Source organism: Athene noctua, chromosome 3 (assembly GCF_965140245.1).
Source record: "Athene noctua chromosome 3, bAthNoc1.hap1.1, whole genome shotgun sequence".
NCBI classification, from domain to species: Eukaryota; Metazoa; Chordata; class Aves; order Strigiformes; family Strigidae; genus Athene; species Athene noctua.
The window spans coordinates 8,825,910-8,850,439 of NC_134039.1; the positions used below are offsets into that span (position 1 = coordinate 8,825,910).

The 24,530-nt window shown below is 43.4% G+C and overlaps 1 protein-coding gene across 2 annotated transcripts in view; it reads left to right on the forward strand.

The window, feature by feature from the left end:
- Window positions 1-14,974, forward strand: part of TSPAN9 (tetraspanin 9) — a 191,745-nt gene extending 176,771 nt beyond the window's left edge. For both annotated transcript variants that reach the window (XM_074901904.1, XM_074901903.1), the window contains 6 exons: window positions 5,506-5,697; window positions 7,439-7,513; window positions 9,063-9,164; window positions 9,764-9,895; window positions 10,016-10,099; window positions 10,903-14,974. In XM_074901904.1, coding sequence (XP_074758005.1) covers window positions 5,506-5,697; window positions 7,439-7,513; window positions 9,063-9,164; window positions 9,764-9,895; window positions 10,016-10,099; window positions 10,903-10,974 — 657 coding nt within the window. In that variant the 3' untranslated portion in view covers window positions 10,975-14,974. The remainder of the gene's footprint in view (window positions 1-5,505; window positions 5,698-7,438; window positions 7,514-9,062; window positions 9,165-9,763; window positions 9,896-10,015; window positions 10,100-10,902) is intronic.
- The last annotated feature ends 9,556 nt before the right edge of the window (window positions 14,975-24,530 follow it).

Here is a 24,530-nt window from a genome sequence, read left to right on the forward strand (position 1 = left end):
CTCGTTCCTATTATTGGAAAAGATTAAAGAAACAGGCTATTTGTTTTTCGTACTGACCTCTAGAGCTGTGAGTATTTAATTTACATCCTGTCTAATAAATTCCTCCCAGGCTAGCTAATCCTGTGTACAATCTCCTTCTGTACAATATGTCAGTCTTGGCATACCTCTGACCATCTGTGTTGTCCTTCCCTAGATCTGTAAACACTTATTATATCTTCTTTAAGTTAAGGCAACTAAACCTGGATATGATGCTCTGTTGTAAAAGTTTTTATTGTTGTGTTAGTTCACACAATGCTCAAAAATCCAGAATAAAATAAAAGAGCCCCTTTCCCACTCTGATGAAAGTACTCATGAGGGAAAGATTTGGGTTTGGGTTTCTCTCTCTCTGGGTTTACCTGGAGTTCTAATTTCTCTTGCAGCATATGAGAGGTTTTTAATGTTTCCTAGAATGCTGTATGCCTTCTGGGCACAATGATGATAACAGATAGATGATGAAGTACTGAAGAGAATTCAGACTTTGATAATGAAATAGCAAAGAGAGGGAGAAACTGTGAGGAAAGTTGGTGTTCCTTCTGTTTGCTTTCAGGCTGAAAATATGTGTGCCGTAGCTTGACTAAATTACCCTATGAGTAAGAGTGTGTGTATCCATGTATGTGACTGACTTTATGATCGTCTTTTGCAGTTACCTTCATGGCATAAACACCAACAGAAGGAGAGATTTGATGGTTGCCTGGAGGATGATAATTTCTAATCATGAGAGGGAAATGAGCCAACATTTTTTGAGAGGGAAAATCCAGTGAAATTTATTATGATGTTCAACTATTTCCCTGGGGAAGGAATATCAGTGCCATCACTCTCACACTATTAAATACCAAGCAGCATATATTATTTAATTACATGGTGAAAAAGGAATTAGTAAGATGACCCGATATATTTTTGCTGCTTTCACCCTCCAGGATTCAGTTGTACTAAACAGAAGGAAGTGGATCCTGTGAGAATAAACAGCTGTAAGAGCATTTTTATGGTGTTCACATTGTATGAAAAATGAGATTGGTAGAAAACAGTGCCACGAAAGGTATTTTACTGCTAGAATTCTAGCTAGCTTTAGTTGGTATGGTTGTATGCAATTAAATCCCAAGTCAGTGGAATTATTTGGGATTTTTTTAAGAAGCATGAGTAAAAAAAGCATTTGTCCTCGGACCCAAGGTTTAAAGTATAAATTTTAGCATCAACAGTACTGCTACTCAGTAGAATGACAGAGATTAAAAAAAACCCAAAAAAACAAAAAACCAACACAGAAACAAAACAACAAAGAAGAAAGCACAAGAATTGAGGAGCTCTGGAAAAGAGAAAAATAAAATCTGACTTCCAACTGTTAGTGCTATTTGGTATGGAATGCCACCTTGTGGGCATTTTTAGCATGTCATGTCTTTTATCAAATCTCTTCCAAGTCTTCCTGAATATTTACTCTCTCCAGTCACTGTAAATAATCCTGTTTGCATAGATCAGCCTTGGTCTTTAATAGCCCCTCCATCACCTGATTTTTTATGTAATCTGAATTTTCAGTGTAATTTAGGGATGGAGAAAACTTACTTCGGGAGATAAAAAGTCTGCAAAAGGGAGAACTTTTCTTAGCTTTTCCAACGGGCCTGGGAATCAGCCATGGTGAGAGCATGATCAGTGCAGATGCTGTGGTGTAATTGTAGTACTGCACTGAAGGGAACGGTGATCACATTGTGCACTCTTGCACGTTAACCCAATCGCTACAGCAGTTGGAAAGGAGTCATTCCATGGTTGCCTTCATTAGGGGACATTAGAACTGCAGGAAGAAAGAGCACATGTGAACATGTCTGCTGCCTCAGCTGACATACCACTTTATCTCGCATCCTAAATGACTCTTCTCCCAAGGTGTTCCTATGTCAGGCGTTCAAGTTGTATCTCCATAGTGGTCTGCCTAGTGACAGCACAGATAGAAGACCTTTGTTGCAAACATTTCACATCAAGTGTCAAATGCTTCTTCCCTGCTAGAGGCATTGTGGTAAAGTGAAGGTGCAGTAAGTGACCAATCTTCTGCCAAAAAGTGAAGTGTTTTGCTTCTGACTTTGCCAAAACACTAGGGTGGCTACCACAAGCAAGTGAAGAAATTCTCTCTCCTGTATGGACGTGTATATAGAGGGTGTCCTGAACTGAAACCCTGCCAAAGGGACAGAGGCCATCTGTCCATCTTTCTGCTCTCTAACTTTGGTTCTCCGTCTGCTCTTGCTCCTTTCCTGTCTTCCCCATGGAGCACCAGTGGGCCTGTCACTTACCTGATTTCCTACACTTGAAGGTAGCTCTCCCTTCCCTTGTCTAAGCAATTAGCTGCTTCTAACTATGTCTAAATAAAAATAAACCTGAGCCTTCTGGAGTAATTTCCTAGCCACCTTTCTCTTCTAGACCTAATCTCTACTAAGGATTGTGCTGGGATTTTTTAAATGGTAAAGAGATGCTGGCAAGGGCTTCTTTCTTCTACCTCTTTTGCTACTATCCTCATAAATGGAGTTGGATGCTGAGGTGCAACTCTTCGTGGGCTGATATTTCTCTTGATCTGTGTGCTTCTTGTCCTTTACTTGCCCTTCCTCTGTAAGCCTTTTGCCTTCATCTTGTTCTTACCACCACCTTGTTTATCTGCAATGATCTATTGCCTTTGGCCTGATGATTCCAGAATTCACAACCCTCTTTCAAAACACTCGAGCTAGGGCTGTGTTTTCTGAGCCTAATAGAGTATGGAAGTCCAAGGAACATGTTTGTGAATAACCTTTAAAGTCTGAATTCAGGTTCTGAACAAAAGTTACACTGAACAATTTCAGTCTTTGGTAGAAACTTCTTTGGCAACATTTACAGTCTCATCCATGGAGTCATGAAGTCATTGACTGAAGTGCCATCAGCTATTGGCAGTGTACATCACTGGCAGCTTAGAAATGCCCATTTAAAAATTTAAATGAATGTTGTGTGGTGAGAGCTGCTTCTAACCTCCTGAACCATCAAGCTCTCAAGCCTGAGCAACTGCTGGTGGTTCTCATCTAACGGTTGAAGCAGCTGAGCCACTGAGTGGATTCCTGAGAGGGCTTGAGGCTCCAGAACTGCAGCATTTCAAGGACAGAGTAAATGAATTTTAAAGCAGGAGCAATAGGGTAACTGTAGACAGTAGACAGTTTAAACCTGTGGTGATGTGCACTGGTTCCCACAGAGGATATGATCGGGACACTTCTGTTTTGCATCCCCCACAGTTCTTTACTACTCCAAGCTCACATTGACCTTGCTGACATACCATGAAAGACAGTGAGAAATCACTTCAAGACTATAACTGGAGAGGATGGATTTGAGGGAAGAGATAAAAGTCCTGTAGCCCTTTCCTGCCACATGCATATGTGTATGTTTTGCGTCCAGTCCTTTCATAGGGATTGTAGCTGTTTGACTTTTTCCTGCTACACACACTGGTGTTGCATCTGCACCCTGCTCTGTTACAGGAAACAGATGTTGTGACATTTATCCACACCCAGTGATGGAAAGCTCCCAACTCACTCTGTGAAATTATTGTGTGTTGAGTTTTGGAAGGAGAGGAGCTTCCCAGCCTCTGTGTTACCCAGTCCATGTGCTTGTGAGCTTTAGACAGTTGTGCTTTTTTTTTTTTATTTCCAGATTGCTAAGCTAATGCTTAGGTGCAAGGGGACCTGGGAATAACCACCAATGCGATATAGTTCATCATCTTTTTTTTTTCTGCCTACACAACTCTATATTTTTATGCTTCGCATAATGTTAGCTTATGTGGACTTGGTACACTGGGAGATGCTTTACCCTGCCTCCCATGGGAATGCCTGTGAGCATCTTGCATAAGGCCTATTCCTGGTCACAATTTTTCACCAAACCAGTGAATGTCCCCAGATGCAATGCAGCTTAAAAAGCTTCAAGCAAACTAAGAAGGGGGCTCAGAGGGGACAGAAGGGTCACAAGGGAAGTAAACGAAAATAACCATGTATAACATCATGAGAACATAAACTTGACCATAGGTAACATGACACAAATGCAAGAAGATACTATTCTGGTTTTTCTTTCATGTCCACTGAAGCAGCAAAACCAAAAGGAGCCAGTTGTATCCTGAACTATCTGCTCTGCTGATAAAATCCCCTCAGGCAGAAGTGGGGATATTTGCCCAGCTAGGTCTGTAGCTCTTCCTCATGCCAGATTAGTGTTTATCACGAGGCAGAATTGAACCCTATTTTAGTGGAGGTACTGTTCTCTGACCTTGAGTTTCCAATTTGAGTAAAAGTTGTAAATTTATGCAAGCACAATGGTCTGGGTGTGGCAAACCTGCTAGATGGCAAGAACTTTTGTTCCTCTTGTTCCTCGCTGCTGACAGGTGAGCACCAGCAGCTTTGGGATATCACTCTGACTAATGATTAAGTGCTGTTTTGTTTTTCCTGTGCAGTGGTGCAAGTAATCCTCTGAGTTGAGGGGGTGTACTCTGATCTCCCTCCCAGTGAAGGTGATTTGAATTTCACCTCTGAGCTTGGCAAAGGCTAAATTTGGCAGGAAGGAAACTGTAATAGTACTGTTTAGTAGCTCATAGGCTTAATGAAAGTGCAACTCCTACTTCTGATTTCACTGCACAGTGATCACAGATCAGATATGAAGTTGTATAAGTCATTTTGAGCAAGTCCTAAAAGATGGACAGCTCTTAGGCCTCCTGTATAGTGCAACACTAGGCCATTGTTCTGAAGACCTGCCCTGTGACTTAGGGTGGGAAACCTTATTTCCTTAACTAGACATGGTATTGTTAAGAGTGAGAAGCAAAGTGAAGTTAATTTTATGTTTTATTATCAGCTTTCCATTTCTTCCAGGTTCTCTCACTGACAGAGAGTAGCAGAAGTTGAGCTTCCTGTAGATAATAAACCTAGAAATCTGATTTTTGTGACACTGAACACTGGCTAACAACAGTAAAGCTATGAGAACTCATACTAAAACCAAACCTGGCTACTGGGACTGGGCATTTTATGACAAATATTTGTTGAAATGATACTCTTGATTGTAATTATCTCCAGGACTTCCTTGCTTGCCCTAGGATGAGGATATACAGGGCTGGATGCTCTGAGACATTGTAAGTGACTGCAGAAATAAGTGCAATGCAGCATTCTTTCAAATAATTTATCTTCCTACAGTAAAATTGCATTGGGTTGTGCTGTTGGGAAATCAATGGGTAGCCTTAGTTTCATGTGCTGAGTCTTTTAAAAAGAGAATTCTGCCATCCATTGGCTTTTGAATAGCTTTATAAGTATATGTGACATGACCAAGTCTAGGTAAGAACATTTAGTTTTACTTTGTTTCAGTACTGAGCCAATGAGAGCATTACTGCAGAACAGTTACCTGAGAATTTGCTTGAAAAATTCTTTCCTTTCAGAGTCAGGGGGAAGGAGCCAGTGCCAATTATTTAATGGTGAAACCTTTCTTTTGTTTATCTCTTTGCAGTTATGTGGCTGTGGGCTGCTGGGCGTGGGCATCTGGCTGTCAGTGTCACAAGGAAACTTCGCCACATTTTCTCCTAGCTTTCCATCGCTTTCAGCTGCCAACCTAGTCATTGCCATTGGTACAGTCATCATGGTGACCGGCTTTCTGGGCTGCCTAGGTGCTATCAAGGAAAACAAGTGCCTCCTGTTGAGTGTAAGACATCAATACTTCTTTTCACTAAGACCAGTGACTGTTACTTTGTTGGTTTTTTTTTTTTTAAATGACCGGTGCAAAATAGTCTTGTGGGTCACTGTAACATTGCCTTTGGCTTTCAATCTTCTGTCTGCTTGCAGTATGGCATCCCATATCTTTGGTCACAGTGATAACATTGGTGTATTAGCAAATGTATCCTTGTTGCTGTGTGCCCTAATGTATTAGATAGCAAAGCAAATTACTATCAGTTACCTCTGAATGGTTAAACCTGAACTGTAGGGTCAATCTGGATAGCCCTTCTGGAAATGTCTGTTAGAAGGATTGACTGAAAAATCTTAAGCACAGCTGCTTTTGGGTGCCACTCAAAGCCTCTCATGACTATTTTCTACTTTGCCTTTATCTAGGAACTTTGTCATAAGTTGGTGGAAACCATCTGATTCAAAGTTAAGTCGTCAGTGTCTCTGCCAGGCCTTACCAATAAAACAAAAAATAATCTGATCCTTGGCAGTGTTTGTCTAGCACTGAAGCACAGGGATTGGGAACCCCCCTCAGAAAACACAGTTTGGGTCACTCCTCTTACATAAACCCAGGAGGCTTCATCATGCCTTTCCCCACCTCAAGGAGAGAGGTATTGTGGCAGAAGGCGAGAGGAGGGCTCTCAAAGCAGACCCCTTCCAATTCAGTCACAGCTTACGAATCACAGGTGCTGTGACATTAAGGAGCATATGTGAGTTTTCCTTGTGTAAAAGTCTCCCTTACATGGTGTTGGGGAACAGCCAGGCAGCATTCCGTATACCACCTCAGAGAATTAAACTGGAGGACAAATGTGCACTTGTTTTTTGGTATCTGTTGCTTGGTTTTTTATGTTGTACAGCTAGGAAAGCAAGCAGAATAGGAACGAGGTCTACGTCATTCATCCACACAAAATGCAACACCAGCTGAATTTTTGATTTTTTTTTAAGAGTGTTTATATTCTTACAAAGTTCTGCAAAAGCCTTTTTATACTATCACGATTACCATGAATTTTCAACTAGAGAGCTTGCTGCACTGCATATTCCATCTCCCCCAGTGTCTGTGGGGGGGATGCCCTGCCTGTGTGGCAGTCCACTAGTACATAAAAGCAACTAGTGGGCATGAAAAGTAGTGAGACTACTGGAGCTCACACTTCGGATGCCCCTGCAGAGAGAGATTTCAACTACAGAGAGTTGGGAATAGAAGTGATAACTAATGTAATGACTATTCCATCTGACAGGCAGTCAGATGTGGTTAAAGCCCACCAGCTAGGGAATCACTCCCGAGGCATGTCACATGGATCTTTGTGGTAATGGGTTTAGCATCTGTTCTGTAGTCTGTATGAAGGAAAGAGACTGCCAGGGCTGCGTGCTGTGACAGAAGTCAAAAAAAAAGCAAGATAAAAACATTGATGAAACCTGCAAAGTGGTAGTAGAGCAAAACCTAAAATTTAGAGAATGCTAGACAGTGAGCTCCCTCACTGGTGGTGAGACCTGCAGGAGTTTTAGTGGCAATATAACTCCAATAAGCCTCCAATATAACTCCAATATAGCTCCAATAAGCAAAATACCAATAAGCCTGAATTGAATAGTTTGAAACCAAACTTACGTGGTTTGGGAAGTAGAGGAAAGGTTTAAAGGACAAGGCCTATAGTCTTCAGAGTTCCTAGCAGCCCCAGTTTTGCTTTCTAGTTGGTGTGTATACACTGTCTGTTTTTTCTTTGTTCTAGTTTTTCATCGTTTTGCTGGTAATTCTCCTGGCAGAGCTGATATTACTGATTTTGTTCTTTGTTTATATGGACAAGGTAAGCAAATATGCCATATAGATTAATTATCTGTACTAGCATGTATATCGGGTTCAATTTGCTTCTGTTTGATGGGAGGTATGTGGGTTCTCCTTGCTCTTCACTTTGGTGAACCTTGAGATCTTGCCTGTTTTCTGTAAGCTGCTTCTGCAGGGGGAGGAGGAAGTGATGAGGAGGGCAAACAGGAGAGAAGAACCTGCTGAGCTTTACAATTTCCTCTCTGAAATAAAACCATGGTCCAGGAGCTCCCTTTTAGTCTTCTCCTAAAAGCTAAGATAGCCTTCAACATAGCTGTTTGATTTCCCTGCAAGAAGCTGATCATCTTGTGAACCTGCGTTGTGGGAGGTCCTGCTTAAGACCTGATTAGCTTGTTAGGGCCAACCCTTGAACAGGACTGGAGGAGAGAGGCCTGGGATATTCACAGGTTATTCCAGATGCCACCAGCTGTCTCACTTGACTGGGCAGTCCCAGAGAGTTTGACAAGGGTGCAGAGTGGATCAAGAGGCAGCTTCTCATAAAGCCCATCTGTAGGAATCTCCTATCTAGTAGAGACTAAGTGAAGTAGGCACAACTGGCTGGCCTGTCAGATTAGGTGAGACTGTAAAAATCCTTGGGGAACTGGAGAACTCTGCTAAACACAGGACAGAGCCTTACAGTATGAGCATGTCCAGACTGATTCTAAAACGGAGCTCCTACCAGATTTGTATCTCTCCCCAGGTTGTCATTATGATGCCTGCCACTTTCGGGGAGGTGGGGTGAACTTCTGATTTTGAATGGGATGTCAAAGAGGGATGAAACAGATCCTATAATATAGATGACCTTTATGCCAGGACCTATAGGTTAATCTTTTCTCTACTGCCAGCTCACTGCTGTCAGAGCCAAAGTACATTCCTACCTGCACCCAGGACTCCAGGCTCAGACTGAAATTTATACAAGAAATGGGACCTCTCACATCTCCTGTTAAGCATTCCATCTTTCTCCTCTAAAGAAAGAAGAGCACATTTGAAAATCATAAATCCTACAAGCCTGTCCCCACAAGATGGATAATAATGTCCTTTTCCAACTGATTTTGTGTTGGCCATTCGTTATAGCCTGCCTGAACCTGTGCAAGGGATAACTATGTTAAGATTGGGAGGCTTGGACTCTGGTTTAATGGTATTAGCAAATTAAAGTAGGCTACAGGTTACAGGTAGGAGAGGCTGCTGTGGGGTACTGCCAACAGCTATCTTTAGCAAAGTTAAAGTAAGTTCAGCAGATTTCTGCTGATCGTTCTTCAGTTAGTTTGGATCAGATGATGACTGTGTGATGGAATCTTAATAGAGGGAGAGCTGTTTGCTGAATTAATCCAGTGTTTTGCAATCTGAGGGAGAGACTAGGCCTTGGCAGGTGCCAAAAGAGAGTCTTGAAGCTATGATGGAGCTTTCCTACCATGTCAATTCTGTGGTGAGAGAAGACAAGAGAAGTGCATTCTATATGCAAAATCTGTACCATCTGATCCTTTCATCTAAACAGCAGAGCATTGATTTTCTGTATTTTTTACATGATGCAGGTCAGTGAGAGTGCAAAGAAGGATTTGAAGGAAGGTATGAAGCTATACAACTCAGAAAATAACGTTGGACTGAAAAATGCATGGAATATCATTCAAGCAGAGGTAACATTTTCCCAATAGAAGAAAAATAACAATTTGCCCATAAAAGCTGCTGTGGTCTGTTAACTGTGGCATCCATGCCAAGTCTAAAAGATGGCTAATGCAGGCTTTTCTTTCTGATTTTGCACTCTTGACCATCCAAGGAGTACTGTGAAACCCAGGATCAAAGTGTACTCTGTATAAGGTGAAATATGCTTGCCTCTCTCTGAGATTCTCTGTGCTTATCACAGGCCCAGAGATGATCTGAAAGAGAGGAGAAGCAGCAAAACCTGCATAGGTAGAACTGCAGCTTTGGCAGCTAGGCTTTTGCCATTCAGTGGTTGTGGGCAAACTACCTTATGTTTTGGTGTTTGGGCTCGTGTCTCTGTGACAAAAAGGCTAACATACCTTGGATATGGGACTGTTCATTTACTTTTTTTTTTTTTTTTTTTTAAATATCGTTAAGTATTTGCTTTTAGTCATCACTGAGCACAAAGCACTTTTAAAAATACAAGTGTTGTGGCAGCCCTTTTGAAAATATACAGTGGTTTAGTAGAAGTAAGTTTGTGGGTGGTGCATGGTTCACAAATTGTGCTAGTTAAGTTAATTTACTTTTGTCATAGATGAAATGCTGTGGTGTGAATGACTTTACGGATTGGTACCCAGTGCTGGGAGAAAACACTGTCCCAGACCGATGTTGTACGGAAAACTCCCAAGACTGTGGACGGAACTCCACTGAGTTAGTGTGGAAAACGGTGAGTCTCACTTTTCCCAGGCTAAGGCTTAGGGAGGGGTGGGAAGGAAGAAAATAGAGGGAATGTACGTGAAAGAAAATGTGACCTTGAGATTTCAGTTTTCATCTTTCATCATTTCAGGGATGTTATGAGAGAGTTATGACCTGGTTTGATGAGAATAAGCATGTCCTTGGTTCGATTGGGATATGCATCCTCATAATGCAGGTAATACTGGTACAATGTTTGTCAACATGGCTTTGATTTGCTGTCAGCATTCTTGATTCGGCTGCGTGAAAAGTGGTGCTAAACTGCTTTGAGTTTGATCATGATTTCAAAAATGTCAGATTTGTTTTAAGAGTTCATTTAAGGCCATCTAGTCAGAAAGGAAGCAGGTCAGTAGTCAGTGCCACAAAGAAGACACGCTACCGTGGGGTTTTGCTTACCTGTGTTTTGACTTCAGAGCACCTTTGGAGTTCCCATGTTTAGCCATTTGTTACACTGTCCCTTAAGGAACTGGTTTTTTTTAATTTCGAAACTAAGTTTCAGAAATTGCTAAACTGAGTCAAATCATGGCCACTGAACCGAGGAGGTTAACATGTTTTATAAAAGAAATGCAGAAACTCATCATAATCTGTTAAGGTTTTGAGGTTCCTGTATCACTGCTGTACTTTTGGGGGAGAATACCTGAATCTGATGTTTTCAGTCACAGTTATGTGGCTAAACAAGCACAAGCTGTTGCATAAAAAGGAAGAGTGACTCATGTGTATTGATGCTGAAAAATTGTTGCACGTATGACAAAGACCCCTGAGAGCTTTTTGTTTCCATCTGTGCTCTGACTGATACATCTCCAGACATCACTGTGTGTCTGAACAACATACATCCAAGTTTACTGATCAGTATTGAAGCTTGAGAAATATGGCTAGTGTAGAATGACTTTTAAAACTAGAGCTGGACCATAAACAAAGGTCAGCAATCCAGTTTGGGCAGAACATCCTGTACTGAAGCCCTTTTTGTTTGTTTTTCTTCAGATTCTTGGCATGGCCTTCTCCATGACACTCTTCCAGCAGATTCACAGGACTGGCAAAAAATATGATGCCTAAAACCTCTGAAACATTATCATATCAACCCTTCTGTCTCATCATAAAAATGAACAAAAGGAATGACCGCAAAGAGTATCAAGCCTAGCCCTGCTGAGGGAATCCGTCCCATTGACCGATCTACTTTGTTGTTACTTGTCCAGTTATTACCACAACCTGACTCTTTTTTTTTTGTCTGTTTCACATTTGCCATTTATTTGCCAAAGAGGGGGGAAACCCCCCAAACAATGGATTTTCTAAACAAAATCATAGATCTGCTCTAAGAATGTTTCTTAAGAAACTGTTTTGCTCTACTAATCCATGCTATATGTGCAAAAATTATGTGTGTTCACCTTCAAGGGAGAATTCTTCAAGGTCTTCCATTAGGTTTTCAACCCTCATGTCCAATTTACTGGAAGACATGGAAAAGCCACTCTGAGAGTCCTAGGAATTGGAGCTGCTTTGCTCTGCAGCTTCTTTTACCTTATGGTGTATACTTTTTTATTATGATAATGATGATGATGATGATTATTATGATGGATATAACTTAGAATTTAGTTGCCTGACTTTATAACTTCTTACTGTTTTTGGTTTTACACATTTATTGTACATTAATTATGGAACCACGGTGCGATCTCCAGAGGACATGTTTTTCAAAGTTGACAGTTGGTGGGGACAAATGAAGACAAAACTTTTCTTAAGTCCATGGGGAGGCATTGTCTACCTTTATCAGGGCCTTGGTGCCCTTACTGTAACAAAGGTGGCTCCTTTCAAATCAGAGGCTCTTTCCTCAGATGGAATGCAGTGCCTTCCCATCAGACCAGATGGTGAGCTTCCTGCTCCTGTGAGGCAAAGTTCCAATGCCTTTACTCACCCAAATCTGCCTGCTTTGATGTCATGCTACTCTGAAAGCTAAAAATCCTGACTAAGCAAGTTACTGCTCCCTGGCACAAAGGAGAGAGATTGCAGTCTGACCTACCGGCCACTTGGCAGCAGACTTCACAGACTGTGTTGCCTATTTCAAAAAAATTGCCCACGGCATGGCATGCTGCTGGATGTGAGGGAAGGAGGTGGCAATTTGATGACGACATTGTCACGCCATGCCCTTCATTGAGGGGTTTGCTAGGCAGAGGGCAGCTGTCTCCCTGAACTGGAAAAGGTGGTTTGGTTAAAGGTGAACAGATGATGCAGGAAAGGGGCAATTTCCAAAACAGCACTCAGAAACTATATGTGTTGTCACACCTTCAGTACAGAATTGGTTCTTGCTGACAGATCGCCAAGTCCATCCAATGGGGTAGTTCGGAGTTAACTGCAATGCATATTTTTACCAACATTCCTGTTAGAATACTTGAACATATATTTCTCTAGGTTGAATGGTGCTTCATTGCAAGCAGCCCCCATTTACCCTTTGTTCCAGGTTTCTGCTGTTTTGTGAAGGAAGAAGAAAAGGCTCAGACATTGGAGGATGTTCTGATTTAACGCCAGTCAGGGCTTGACTTAGCTCTGAAAGAAACGCTGGGTTTTGTATTAGCAGCAGTTAGAAGTGACCTTCAGAGATTACTTCCTCCAGTGTGACTCTGGATAATGTCATCTATGTGAGATGGGGTTTACTATGACGTTATTGGGTGGAGTTTCAGAAACTGTCGAGGATGGAGATTTTGTGCCTTTCAGAGCCATGCCATGTCAAACTACTCCTCTGGTAAACAAGTTTCTCTTAATGTCCAGTCTGAATATCTTTAAACTCTTAAAAGATACAATTTTCATTGTATCATTCAGCCTGTCTTTTCCTTGTGGGCTGAAATAGCTGTTGAGCCACTTAATATCTGGGAGTTTTTAATCCCCTCTTTATCTTCCTAATAGGTCCTGCATGCATCTGTACATCTGGCAGCAGTAGTGTTTTGTGTGGCCTATGTGTCAGTTTTTGAGTTCCTATGAAATCAGTGTGACAGGAAGGAGTGTGAATGTGTGGGAGATAGATAGAGATGAATTTGGGTGTTGCAGTGAAGAAGGAGGTTACTATTCTTAGAGCATGGCCCTTGCCCATATGAGCACAATGCCCAAAGTTTCACAGGGCTCTTGTTTCCCACTGAAGCAGACAATGCCATATGGGTTCAGCTATTTCACTTAGATTGCCTTTGAAAGAGTCAGGGAAGAAGCAGAGGGAAAGCACAGAAACTGAATCCAGTTTTACTTCCATTTCTAATGAAAATTGGGACCAGGAGCATCTGAGCCCCACTGGAGATGGATGTTCCATGTTGAAGAACGGGCTCTGATGCCCAGTGTACTTGCTGCTACATGTAAGACTGTATCCAAAGTTGCTAAGATGCGTTCCCATTTTTTGCAAGAAAAGACAGGACGATTTTCCTCTGATGGCTCCACTGCATTCTCCCTTTGGGCATTGGTGCTTAGCTTTCTCTAGCTTTCTCTGGTGTTCAAAAAGAGCAGGGTGCAGGGCTGAGCAGGACCATCATCTCTGTCCTTTAGGGTCGCACAGTGGTACCTGTCACATCTTAAATTTTAATCTGCAGTCAGTTTTTGTACAAAAAATGGTAAAATATATTAGTGAAAGTAATAAGGAAATAAAAAATGTTTATGAGTAACTCAGAGATGAAATGTGTAGTTGCAAACTCAGCTACTTTGCCTTCCATCCAAACTTATTTTTCTAGAATGCTTCATTCCATTTCATGATCTAGCAGCATAGATCCTGAAATCTTTTTTTAATGACTACTTTTGGCATTTTAAGCACAGTATTAAGAGAGATAGTTACACAAGCTTTATATATTCATCTCTATGAAGCCACCTACAAGAAGGGAGTCAAAAGCAGGACTGATTTGTGTCTCTAGCTGACTCTCTGATGTGGGAGGTGATGACAGACATCCTGAAAGGAGCAGAAAAGTAATACCATTTTCCAGGAAACAAAAAACAGCCCTGGAAGGTGTGAGGCTGCATCAGTCAGTTTGTCAGAGAAGGCACTAACTGTCCTGTAAACTGGTCAAAGAGAGCTTTGGCTCATGTATGTATGCACTTTTTTTGCTTATGCTGGTGGGTGGCTGGCTGTGTGTTTTCCCCAAATGTCATTCTGATTATTTAACTATAAGTTTTTAGCATGTTTTTAAATAAAAATCGATACTGAGTAAAAGTATCTTTAATATACACAAATATTGATTTGTATAAATGCATACCTCTCTGTATCTCTTAATTCATGAAAGCCCAGTTCCAATGTGTGAAATCGCTGTTTCTTTGAGTGTTCCTTCAGACTGTAGCACACCTGCTGTCTCACTGTGCTCATGCTTGGAAGCTGCAGCAGGACTTAAACAGAGACATAATAGGAGAACTGCTGGAAGAACCTCTCCTTGACAGCTGCTGGAGTGATAGCAGTGAATTCTGTTCCCTCCTGGTGGTACCAAGGCTGTTAATTATAGGAAGCCCAGGTGGAGAGTGCTCAGAAGAAGTGTCCACAGCTAAGCAGCATGTGAGATGATAAAAACAATGGCATAAATGTCTCCCAAGATGACAGAAGGTGTCTTGTTTATGTCAGGCATTGAGTTCCTGGACCGAGGTCATGTTAGGCCAACTCTCCTATCCTGTGTCCAGCCCCATTTGTATGCATTAAATACAAACTCACACACAGGAAGAGTGCAAGCAGAGGGCAGCCAAACTGACCCTCCAAGTGTTTTTTCTTGGGCAATGTATTGGTCAGGCATAGAAAAGGCAAGGAGGAAAAGGGTGTTTTCCCAGCAGATAGTTCTTGGGAGCAGCATGGAACAGGGTACACTTAATTCTGATGTAACTTCTTTCCATAGAGTTGAACAGCTTCATCCTGTAGCTGGCATGGGGAAACCTGGAGATGTTTGCCTATGGGCTAGTCATCTGTTGTGCAGTAGATAGTAGACACTAAGAAACAACATGCCATTCCCACCAGGTGATGTTTGCACCAGTGTTTCTTCTATGCAATATCTCTTTCGCCTTTATATAAAAGATTTTTACTAGGATGATATAAAAATAAAGGATTTTTTAAAAGGTGCCTCTTTGAACTCCTTTCTCTCCTAACCCCAACTACCACCAAAACCAAAAGGGGACAAAAAAAAAAAATCCGAAAGGTAACTCACAGAGATCTCCACAGCAGTTGAAGCCCAGAGATCTTGGAGCTGTTGCATCTCTGAAAAGATCCCCCACCCCTGTCCTCTCTCATCCTTCTTCAAAACAATACTCTAATAAAAACAGAAATAGGTGTGAAAGATCCCCAAAGAACAGCAAATTGTTTTTGAGAGCCTGGTAATATAGGAAAGAGTTTGCAAGTGTCCCAGAGGATATAGAATAGTCAAAGAGAAGACAAAGTAGTAGAGAGCTTGAAAGAAATCCAGAGGACAGTGAAAAGTCTCAGAGAAACCATGAAAACTGATTAAACACTGACATACAGATCACAGAATAGCCCTTCAAAATGCCAGGGAAGTAGAAGATGGTCTGAAAGATCCCCAGACAAAACAGTGGAGCCAAGCAGAAGACAACAAAGCAACAGAGTCTGAAAGTGATTCAGAGAACATAAAGTAGCCTCAAGGAAGGCAAGAAAGCCTGTAAGTTCCCAAAGAAACAAAATGTAGCAGTGTCAAGGAGGCAAAGAAAGAAAAAGGCAAGTCAAAGGACAACACACCCCCTTCCCCCTGCCCCGAGAATGCTGAAGAGGCTCAGTGATAACAAAAAGTATCAGAAATATTAAAGGAGCTCCAGAGTATCCAGCAGTACCAAGGATGGCCTCAGAGAAGACCAAAAAACCAAAAAAAAAGGGCAGAAAGTTTGACAGTGCCCCGAAGAGTAGCATCAAAGAAGGGCAAATGAGCCAAAAATCTGTAAAAGACTCAGAGAACACAGAGTAGCATCAAAGAAACCGAGAAACAAGTTGAAAGCCTGAAAGAACCATGTTGAACACACCAGAGACCTTGACAACGACAAGAAAGTAGAAGAGCTTCTGAAAGAGCACTAGGAGAGTATGCCTGCAGGCTAAGAAAGGAGAGAACTGCTAAGAAAGAAAACAGAGAATAGCTTTGGAGAAGGGAAGAAATAAGCAGGGAGGCAGACAAAGTGGTAATGCTTCGTTTCTGTGAAGAAGCCTCTGTGAAATGGACAACACTTTAAAAGAGGCTGAACTGACAGACCTTATGATGAATTAAGAGACTACACTGATGGCTAATTATGTCCCTTAACTCCACTGTATAGCTCAGCACAATCTTGACTTCCCACGTTCAAAGGATTTGCCTAGGAAAGTTACACTGCCGCAGCCAGAGCAGTTGTGTACTTTCTTATCGTGATGACAAACCTTACCATCAAGATTCCTCTCTCTATCTGGCTGAGAAGAACTAGACTAGTTTCTGACAATGGTTTTGATGTGTTATCGTTATGTTTTTAATTTGCTATTTGGAAATTACATTCACCTGCTGTTGTAAATGGCTTTGAAAAACACTGAAGAAACGCAGCGGAATAGTTCTAAACAGCATTCTTAATGCTTCACTTCTGGAATTACTAACCCACAGTTTCAGTCTAGGTGGAACAGAGTAATCCCAGAATGACTGAAATGACTGACTGACGGAATGAATGAACAAACGAATGAATGAATGAACGAATGAAGACACGATGTTGCTGCTAAACCTTCCCCCACCTGCAAAGAAGCGGCTATTTAGTCTTAGCTAAAGCAGTCCCCAGCTGTGGTTTTCTCTGGAAATATTTTGGAAACCAAACCTAAAAGAACTGTGATTCCAGCTGTATGGGGGAAAAGAAGAGGCAGAAGATATTTAATCCTGCCAATGCTGTAGCATTTTTCTACAACACAAAAGAGCCCTAAAATAGGAAGGCTGTACCAGACCTACACAACCCTTGTGGGGGTGGGACAGGGGGACAAGCATTAACATAAACTTGGTATTAATCATTAGCATGTAATACAGAAGTCTCCCTCTCTTTCAAATCTCAAGGAAAGAAATGTTACTAAACAAGGCCTTGAATGCACCTGAAGTCAGCATGTTAACAACCGCTTTAGCAGCCTCTTTTCATTATTCAGATTAAACTTTGTCACAAATAAAACCAGCACGCTCCGGGCTGCTGTTCTTTTCCTTGTTCATATGAAAAAAAAAATCAAAGTGACAAGACTGTGTGTTCCTTCCTGGGAAAAAAATCTCTTAGCACAGCCTGCTGGTTTTCAACAAAACTACAAATAAAAAACTTTAAAATGTCTTTCTGAGATCTTTTTTCTTTTGAAGGTTTCTCTTCTTGAATATTCCTGACTGATAAAGTCATACATGTCTGACCAAGGACTCCCAGTTGTTAACTTACTCATCTTGCAGACAAGGCTGCACTCAGCATTGGAAACTACTGCACGTAGCAATAATACTCACAGTACTCTGGATCCAAAGTTTACCTCAGAAATAATTTTTGCTGGCATTTGGATACATGTTCTGCTCAAAATAAAGCCAGCATAAACCAAGTAACTCACGGCCTTGTCAGGTTACAAATACGTGCAAGGATGGAGAGTCCAAACATCTCTAGGCACCCATTTGAAAGTTTAACTTTCCTCAAAGCAAAAATTTTTTTCCTAATAACTACTCATAATTTCCCTTGGTTCACTTTGCATCTGTTGCCTCCTGTCCTATCACTGCACACCTCCAAGAAGAGATTGGCTCCATCTCCTCTACATCTTCACATGAAGTAGCTGAAGACGGCAATGAGAGCATCTCCTTGGACCTACATTGTGACTTGTCAGCAGTCCTGCCTCTGTCAGAGAGCAGTGAGGATTAGCTGCTCCACCATGGAAGGTTAGTCAGGAGCAGAACGCAGTAACAGGGCAGGCACAAGCAGTCGCCTCACCAAGAAGGAGCCAGGATGTAGAACTGCAACTCCAGGTCAGAATGAGGGCCAATGACAGTCACAGACAGCCCAGTGATGCCCCAGCAAGTCCAAGTGACGAGGCAGATCCAAGGTCGGCCAGGAAGCTGATCCAGTGGGTCTGGGTCAAGGTCCAGGCTGTGCAGGTACAAGATCAGCCATAAACAGAGCTGCTACACACCTGCAATGTAACACGGGCAGGAGGCAGCGGCAAGGCCTCTGCTTAAAAACAGTTCCCAAGGGAAAAGAGGGACAGGCCCTTGCTCCCGGCTTTCTTTCTAACTGCTCTTACCAGCAGAGGAGCTGTACTTGGACTCAGCCACCCAACCTCCAACCTAGCCACCTAAACCGCTGGAGGAGGGATGCACTCCGGGCCCTGACACACTGACCCCATCTCCGTCTTCTCCTGACTGGATTCTCTGGATGGACCATGGCCCCATTCATTACCTTGATTTGCCTGGGGAAGTCAGTGGACCCTGTTGCCAGCAGACCTGCTCTGCCCTCCCCATGCAGCAGGAGTGCTGTGGGAGTGTGTCCTGAGGGCACTACCTGTGCTGTGGCCGACTCCTCCAGCTCCTGGCTTGCCCCCTTGCAGATCTCCAACAAAAATGTGCACACTCATTTCACCAGGCACTTCCTTCCTGCTCCCTGTGCCTCCCCTTCTCTTGGGGCTTTGGTCACCATCCCCTGACAAACTTCCGTTCAAGCCCTCCAAGGAAAGCCTCTTGGAAAGCATCTTCTTGCTCCACCCCAGTGTGGCAGTCTGTGCCTCCCCAGCACTCCCCGTTCCTCAAAGAGGGGGCCCATGGTCATAAAAGCTCTGTCTGCAGCACTGGCTGTGCAGTCAGGTGTTAACCCGGAGGTTGGGTACCCTTCTACACAAGCCTTTCCTCTCCACTGGCAGGACCAAGGAGAACAGCATCTGGGCTCCAGTGCCCTGTACCCACGCTTGGTTTGTTAAGGTCTCCCTTGACAGTATCACTGGTGCACACGTGGATGAGCAGGCCAAAGCCCAGACATGCCTCCGTGTTCTCTGCAACACCCCCTCCTCCAACCTCCCTGCAAGCAACTGGTCAGGTGAGGTAGCAAATAAGGTCAAGCAGATGGGTGCCTCTTACCGTGTAGAAAGAAGCCTCCAACCAGTGTCACACACCGCTCCCTCTCGGCGCTGGTTCAGGTGTGGTTCATATGCACCTGGCTGTGATGCAGCCCTTCAGCTTCTATGGGAGTATTCATCCACTGGTCATTCCAGTGCAGGCTCAGAGCTGTCCCTCCTCTCTTCCATCTCTTGCCTCTGTAGGAGCTCTGCAAAGATCCTGGCAATCTCCTGTTTCTCTGCCCCTATGGCAGTTTGTGCACATCCCTCACGTCTCCTTTTGTGGTGACGTAGTGACTCAACCATTACTGCAACCTTGACATGTAAAACCACGTGGCACCCAGACACACAGTTGTCCAAGGCCTGGATTCTATCTGCTTGCAGGGGCTCTGTCTGTTCTGAAGACTCCAGTATGTCAGAGTCTTCAGAGTCAGTGTGTCCTATTGTACACACCCCATTGCTGCACAGTTCTAGAGAGTCTCATGCTGTCTTGCGCAGAGTTTTTAGCCCTCTTTGCATCCTCTTAGAATCATAGAGTATCCTTCCAGTTGGAAGGATCATCAAGCCCAAGTCCCTGCTCCTCACAGGGCTACATAAAACTAAACCATATGACTAAGAGCTTCATCCTGACACTCCTTGAACTCTGACGGGCTTGGTGTCATGACCACTTCCCTGGGGACCCTGTTCTGGTGACCGACCACTGAAGAACCTAATGTCCCAGCTGAACTTCCCCTGAAGGAGCTTCATTCCATTTCCTCGTGTCCCATCACTGGTCACCAGAGAGCAGAGATCAGCACCTCCCCTCTGCTTCCCACCTTGAGGAAGCTGTAGATGGCAACAAGGTCATCCCTTAGCCTTCTCTTCTCCAAACTGAACAAACCAGCTGTCCTCAGCTGCTCCTCCTAAGTCTTGCCCTCAAGGCCTTTCACCATCTTGGTCACCCTCCTCTGGACACACTCTAATAGTCTTATATTAAGGCACCCAAAACTGCACGCGAGGTAGGGCCACATGAGTGCAGTGCAGAGTGGGACAATCACCTCCTAGACCAGCGAGCTATGCTGTGCTTGATGCACCCCCAGACACGGTTGACCCTTTTGGCTGCCAGGACACGCTGTTGACTCATATTCAAATGGCCTTAAACCCCATCCCGAGGTCTTTCTTAGGCACACTGTCATTCTTGCTCTGACCACTTTGAAGCAACACAAAAAGAACAACATAATTCCTGCAAAGAAATGCAACCCAAATGTCATGGTAGAGGCTATATAGCAATTACGTCAGGCACATGGCATTCTTAGACTCAACTTGTAATTTGTCTCCTGACATGTCATACGACCTCCGACTAGTCAGTTCCCAATCTGAGCTAGATGATTGCCTTTGCTGACCTGTAAAACTAGATCTTTGAACTAGCAAAGCATCTCACTCTAGGAGCATGTTAACTTCCTCAAACGTTTAAGCTATTGCCCCAAAGTTGTACAAAACCAAAGTACCAACGTGAATAGGCACACACGTGGCAGACCATTCAGTGAGGTACAGTCATCTTTGGCTTATTCCGCAATCCCCTCCCCTCACCCCACGCAAGAAGAAAATTCAAGATACTTTTCAGTACACTGGTTGTACAATGACAGCACAGTCTAGGCAAGCTAGCTCTGGAACTGGGCGCATGGGGCACCTGTGTCCTACGTTCAGAAGAGGCAGCTGAAAAGCTGGACTGAACTCTAGACCTGAGCCAGGAGGGCTGTGCTTAAGAGGACTTAGTGGCTCAGACCCACCCCAACTCAGGGGTCTTTTGGTTCTGCTTTATTGACCAGCGTAGCCAGCCTGCTGTTTGAAGTGCTAAGGCTTGGACAATAGGCCCAAGCCAGAGTTGACCTATAGATGAATCCTGTATATTTTATAACTGATAACCATTGTGCTAACAGGTATTATACTAAGTTATAATAAACCACCTATTCTGATGTAAAAGGTGGAAGTGTTGAAGCCTGAGCAACAGGCCCTGAACCGAAACTGTTAACTTAGTATGTAATCATTAATGAAATATGCATGGAGGATGCAGCTATCTTGAATGTATCTTTCCCTTCCTTTGTACGTGAATAGAATAACAGAGTCATGGAGACAGGTGTCTGTCCCGGAGACCTGATGGGAGACCTTGCGCATAATCCGATCAGGTAGGCAGAGAAACTCCCTGAGCTTCTCCCTTGGGCCCTGGCCAGGCTCTGAGTGGAACCCAATGTGAGATTGAAACCAGGTATTTCCACTTAAAACAAAGGTGACAGCTATTCTGGCTTTCTGATATTGGGGTATACAAGGCTGGACCCACTCACAGTGACTTTGGCAGCCTCACCTATGGGTGGAGGCACCGCGTAGGATTTCCCCCTTGCCGGGACAGGCTCTCCAAACCCTCGCTGTAACCGGGGCTGCCCAGCCACTGCGGGGCTGGGTGATGGTAAAGTATGCAAGTGGTGATGTATCTTTCTTAATCACAATTCTCTCTCTCAGGTAGTCATGATTTGATGCATTACCCTGTATTTTCCTATTTGTTTAAGTGCACTATTCTGTCTTTTCTTACTGTATGTTTTCTGTATTATTCTGTTACATTATTTAGTTATTTCTAGTAAAATACACCTGCTTTTCACTCTGGTGTCTGAGTTTAATTGATATCCCTAATCAGCAAAAGACTTGGAAAATTCTTAAGGACAACTTGTGAAACACAGAGCCACATTTTTGTGCAGTAATGATTTTTTTTTTGACACTCTGAACCAAACATTTTCTATGCTGTTTTCCAAAGCCATTTTAAAAATTTCTCCATTCATTGTCAGCCGATGCAGATTTTTTTGTGCATACTAAACCACTTGCCAGCCGATGTACAGCCAAGTTTAAACCGAACACCAGAGACAGCTCTGCCATTTTTTCTGTAACCTCTGCAAAAAAAGTACTCTCTTATGGTGGAAAGAGACAGCATGAGGATACAGAGAGATGTGGGATGCAATTTTGCCTCTTCTTCTCATGGATACTATCCTTTATAGGCTTCCAGACAACCATAGACTCCCAACCCCACACTCTGCAGCGTGGGATTTTCTCTGCTCATCTCAGTCTTGCTTACTACATTCCCTAGACATGGAGGAAACTACTGACAGTTTCTTCTGCTGCCCAATGTAACTGGGCACAAGTGTGTTCCTGCTTTTCTCCCCACAGAGATAATCTGGGAGCAAATCACAGGGAGCAAAGTCAGAGAGGCTGCACAGAGAAGCCATTCCTTACACGAGTGTTATTCACTAGAAGGTGAGGTGAACAGGAATGACATCTCCAATCTTTGAACAAGGTTACAAGTAATCCCTGCATCTTTTTCTAGGTTACAATGAATGGTAGAGATGAGTGCATCAGGCTACAGTAAAGTCTCTTTTCCCCTATGTATAGAACTAACCTCTATATTGAAATTTCAGGTTGATGGAGTCCAGTGCAGGTATGATATGTATAGTGGAGCACAGAAGAACTCTGCCTAGTACACACACTGTAAGGAAAGTTAGGTGATGAGCAAAGTTTAGTCATTAGAAGAACGCACAGGGAGCAGCACTGCAGGGTCAGTGAGAACCAGCCCCATTCAGCTGTTTGTGTCACAGTCAAGAAACTGTGCTGGTGCTGGCAGACTCACTGTTTTTGAAGTTATCTCATTTCCCCAGGTATATATTTCCACGTATATGCGAGAGTATATTACTTTAAATCACACTTAGTGAAACTTTAATTAATTAATATAGGCTAACCAAACACAAAATTTCCCTCAAATTATAATTAGATTATGGCATTATCTCTTTATAGGCATAGAGGCAAGAAGCAACCACAGTGCCACTCTGTGGATGAGTTAAATTGATTTTAGTCATGGGGGAGATTGTGGTGGTGCAACCCTCCCCTCCTGAGCTGCACAGTGCTTGGTGTGATTCTGCCCATCCTGGGCTACATAGCAACCCAAGATGGGTTGCAAAAGGCAGCGCACCAGAGTGTTAAGGCACTCCCTTGACTATGTGGCTCCTCCTTCCCCTCTCGCTCAGGGACAATCAAACACCTCCTGACAGCCTAATACATCTGTACCTGGGTCCTGGCGCAAAGGGGGTGATACCAGAACTTCAAAATCTAACAAGTTCTGGGCCTGTGCAACTGGTAGAAAGTATGAGAGTATTTAATCAGCTGGGTCGTGCTGATATGGAAAATTACCTAATGGAAGTCAATTATCTTGGACCCTATAAATAGTGATCCTAAGTGAGAGCCTTTGAGCTCTCCTGGAGCTGTGACCAGCCCTTGAGTTGAGATGCCTCTCAGGCACAGACTCCTCAAGGTTTAAAGACTGTCTGCTGACAAAGCTGACAAAAGGCCAGGGCAAAATCAGACTTCTCAAGGCTTGATAATGCTGATGCCTTGTATTTGCTCTAAACTCGAGGGAAATTTTAAGTATGGGCTGTGATAGGTGGTAAACTGTCTGTTCATCAAATTCAGCGAACGGTAATATGAACTATTGCATATTGTGTAATACTAACAGCAAATGCTTAATTGAACTAACATGATAGTGTAAAAAAAAAAAGTGACAGGAAAGGGGGGGGGACAACAAGAGAGGAAGCATTTGTACGTCAGAAGATGTGGAGAACTGCAGGCGCATAATTGAATAAAACAGGAGGATGTTCACGACCATGAATCTCATTATGCAAAGAGATTACTGGGCCTAGACTGATAAGAACTCTGCAAACTCAGAGGATCATCACATTCCAAGAGAGAGGTGAAACGTACACTGTGAGGAGGACCTACGGCCTTCCTCCCAGAAGACCACCCCCCACGATTTGAAGACCCCTGACCGTAGTTTTAACAACTTCTGCGCAAGCGTAAAGGACTGATAAGCTAATTACCATACGAAGCGGGAGTAGGCGGGTTCAAGTAATGAATATGTATATATGTATAATGACTATGTAATACTTCGTAGTATAAGATTGAAACAGAGTGCCCTGGAGGGTGCGGTCCGTTGTTGGAGCAGGAGACTCCCCGGCCGCCCAGCGCTGTTTTGCTTGTTGCCGCTTCCTAAATAAAGAAATTGGAAACTCTGACTCAGCCAAATTTAAGAAGTCAGTTTATAACATGGGCTACCCTCTTCACAGGATCACAGCATAATCTAGATTGGAAAAGACCTTGAAGATCACCTATTCCAACCCTTAACCTAACATTGACAGTTCCCAACTACAGCAGATCCCTCAGCACTGTGTCTACCTGACTCTTAAACCCCTTCAGGGGTGTGGACTCCACCACCTCCCTGGGCAGCCCATTCCAACACCCAACAACCCCTCCTGGAAAGAATTGCTTCCTAATAGCCAGTCTAAACCTTCCCTGATGCAACTTGAGGCCATTCCCTCTTGTCCTATCACTTGTTACTTCGTTACAGAGACTCATCCCCCCTCTCTGCACCCTCCTTTCAGGTAGCTGTAGAGGGCGATGAGGTCTCCCCTCAGCCTCCTCTTCTCCAGACTAAACCCCCCCAGTTCCCTCAGCCGCTCCCATCAGACCTGTGCTCCAGACCCTGCACCAGCTCCGTTGCCCTTCTCTGGCCACGCTCGAGTCATTCAATGTCCTTTTTGTAGTG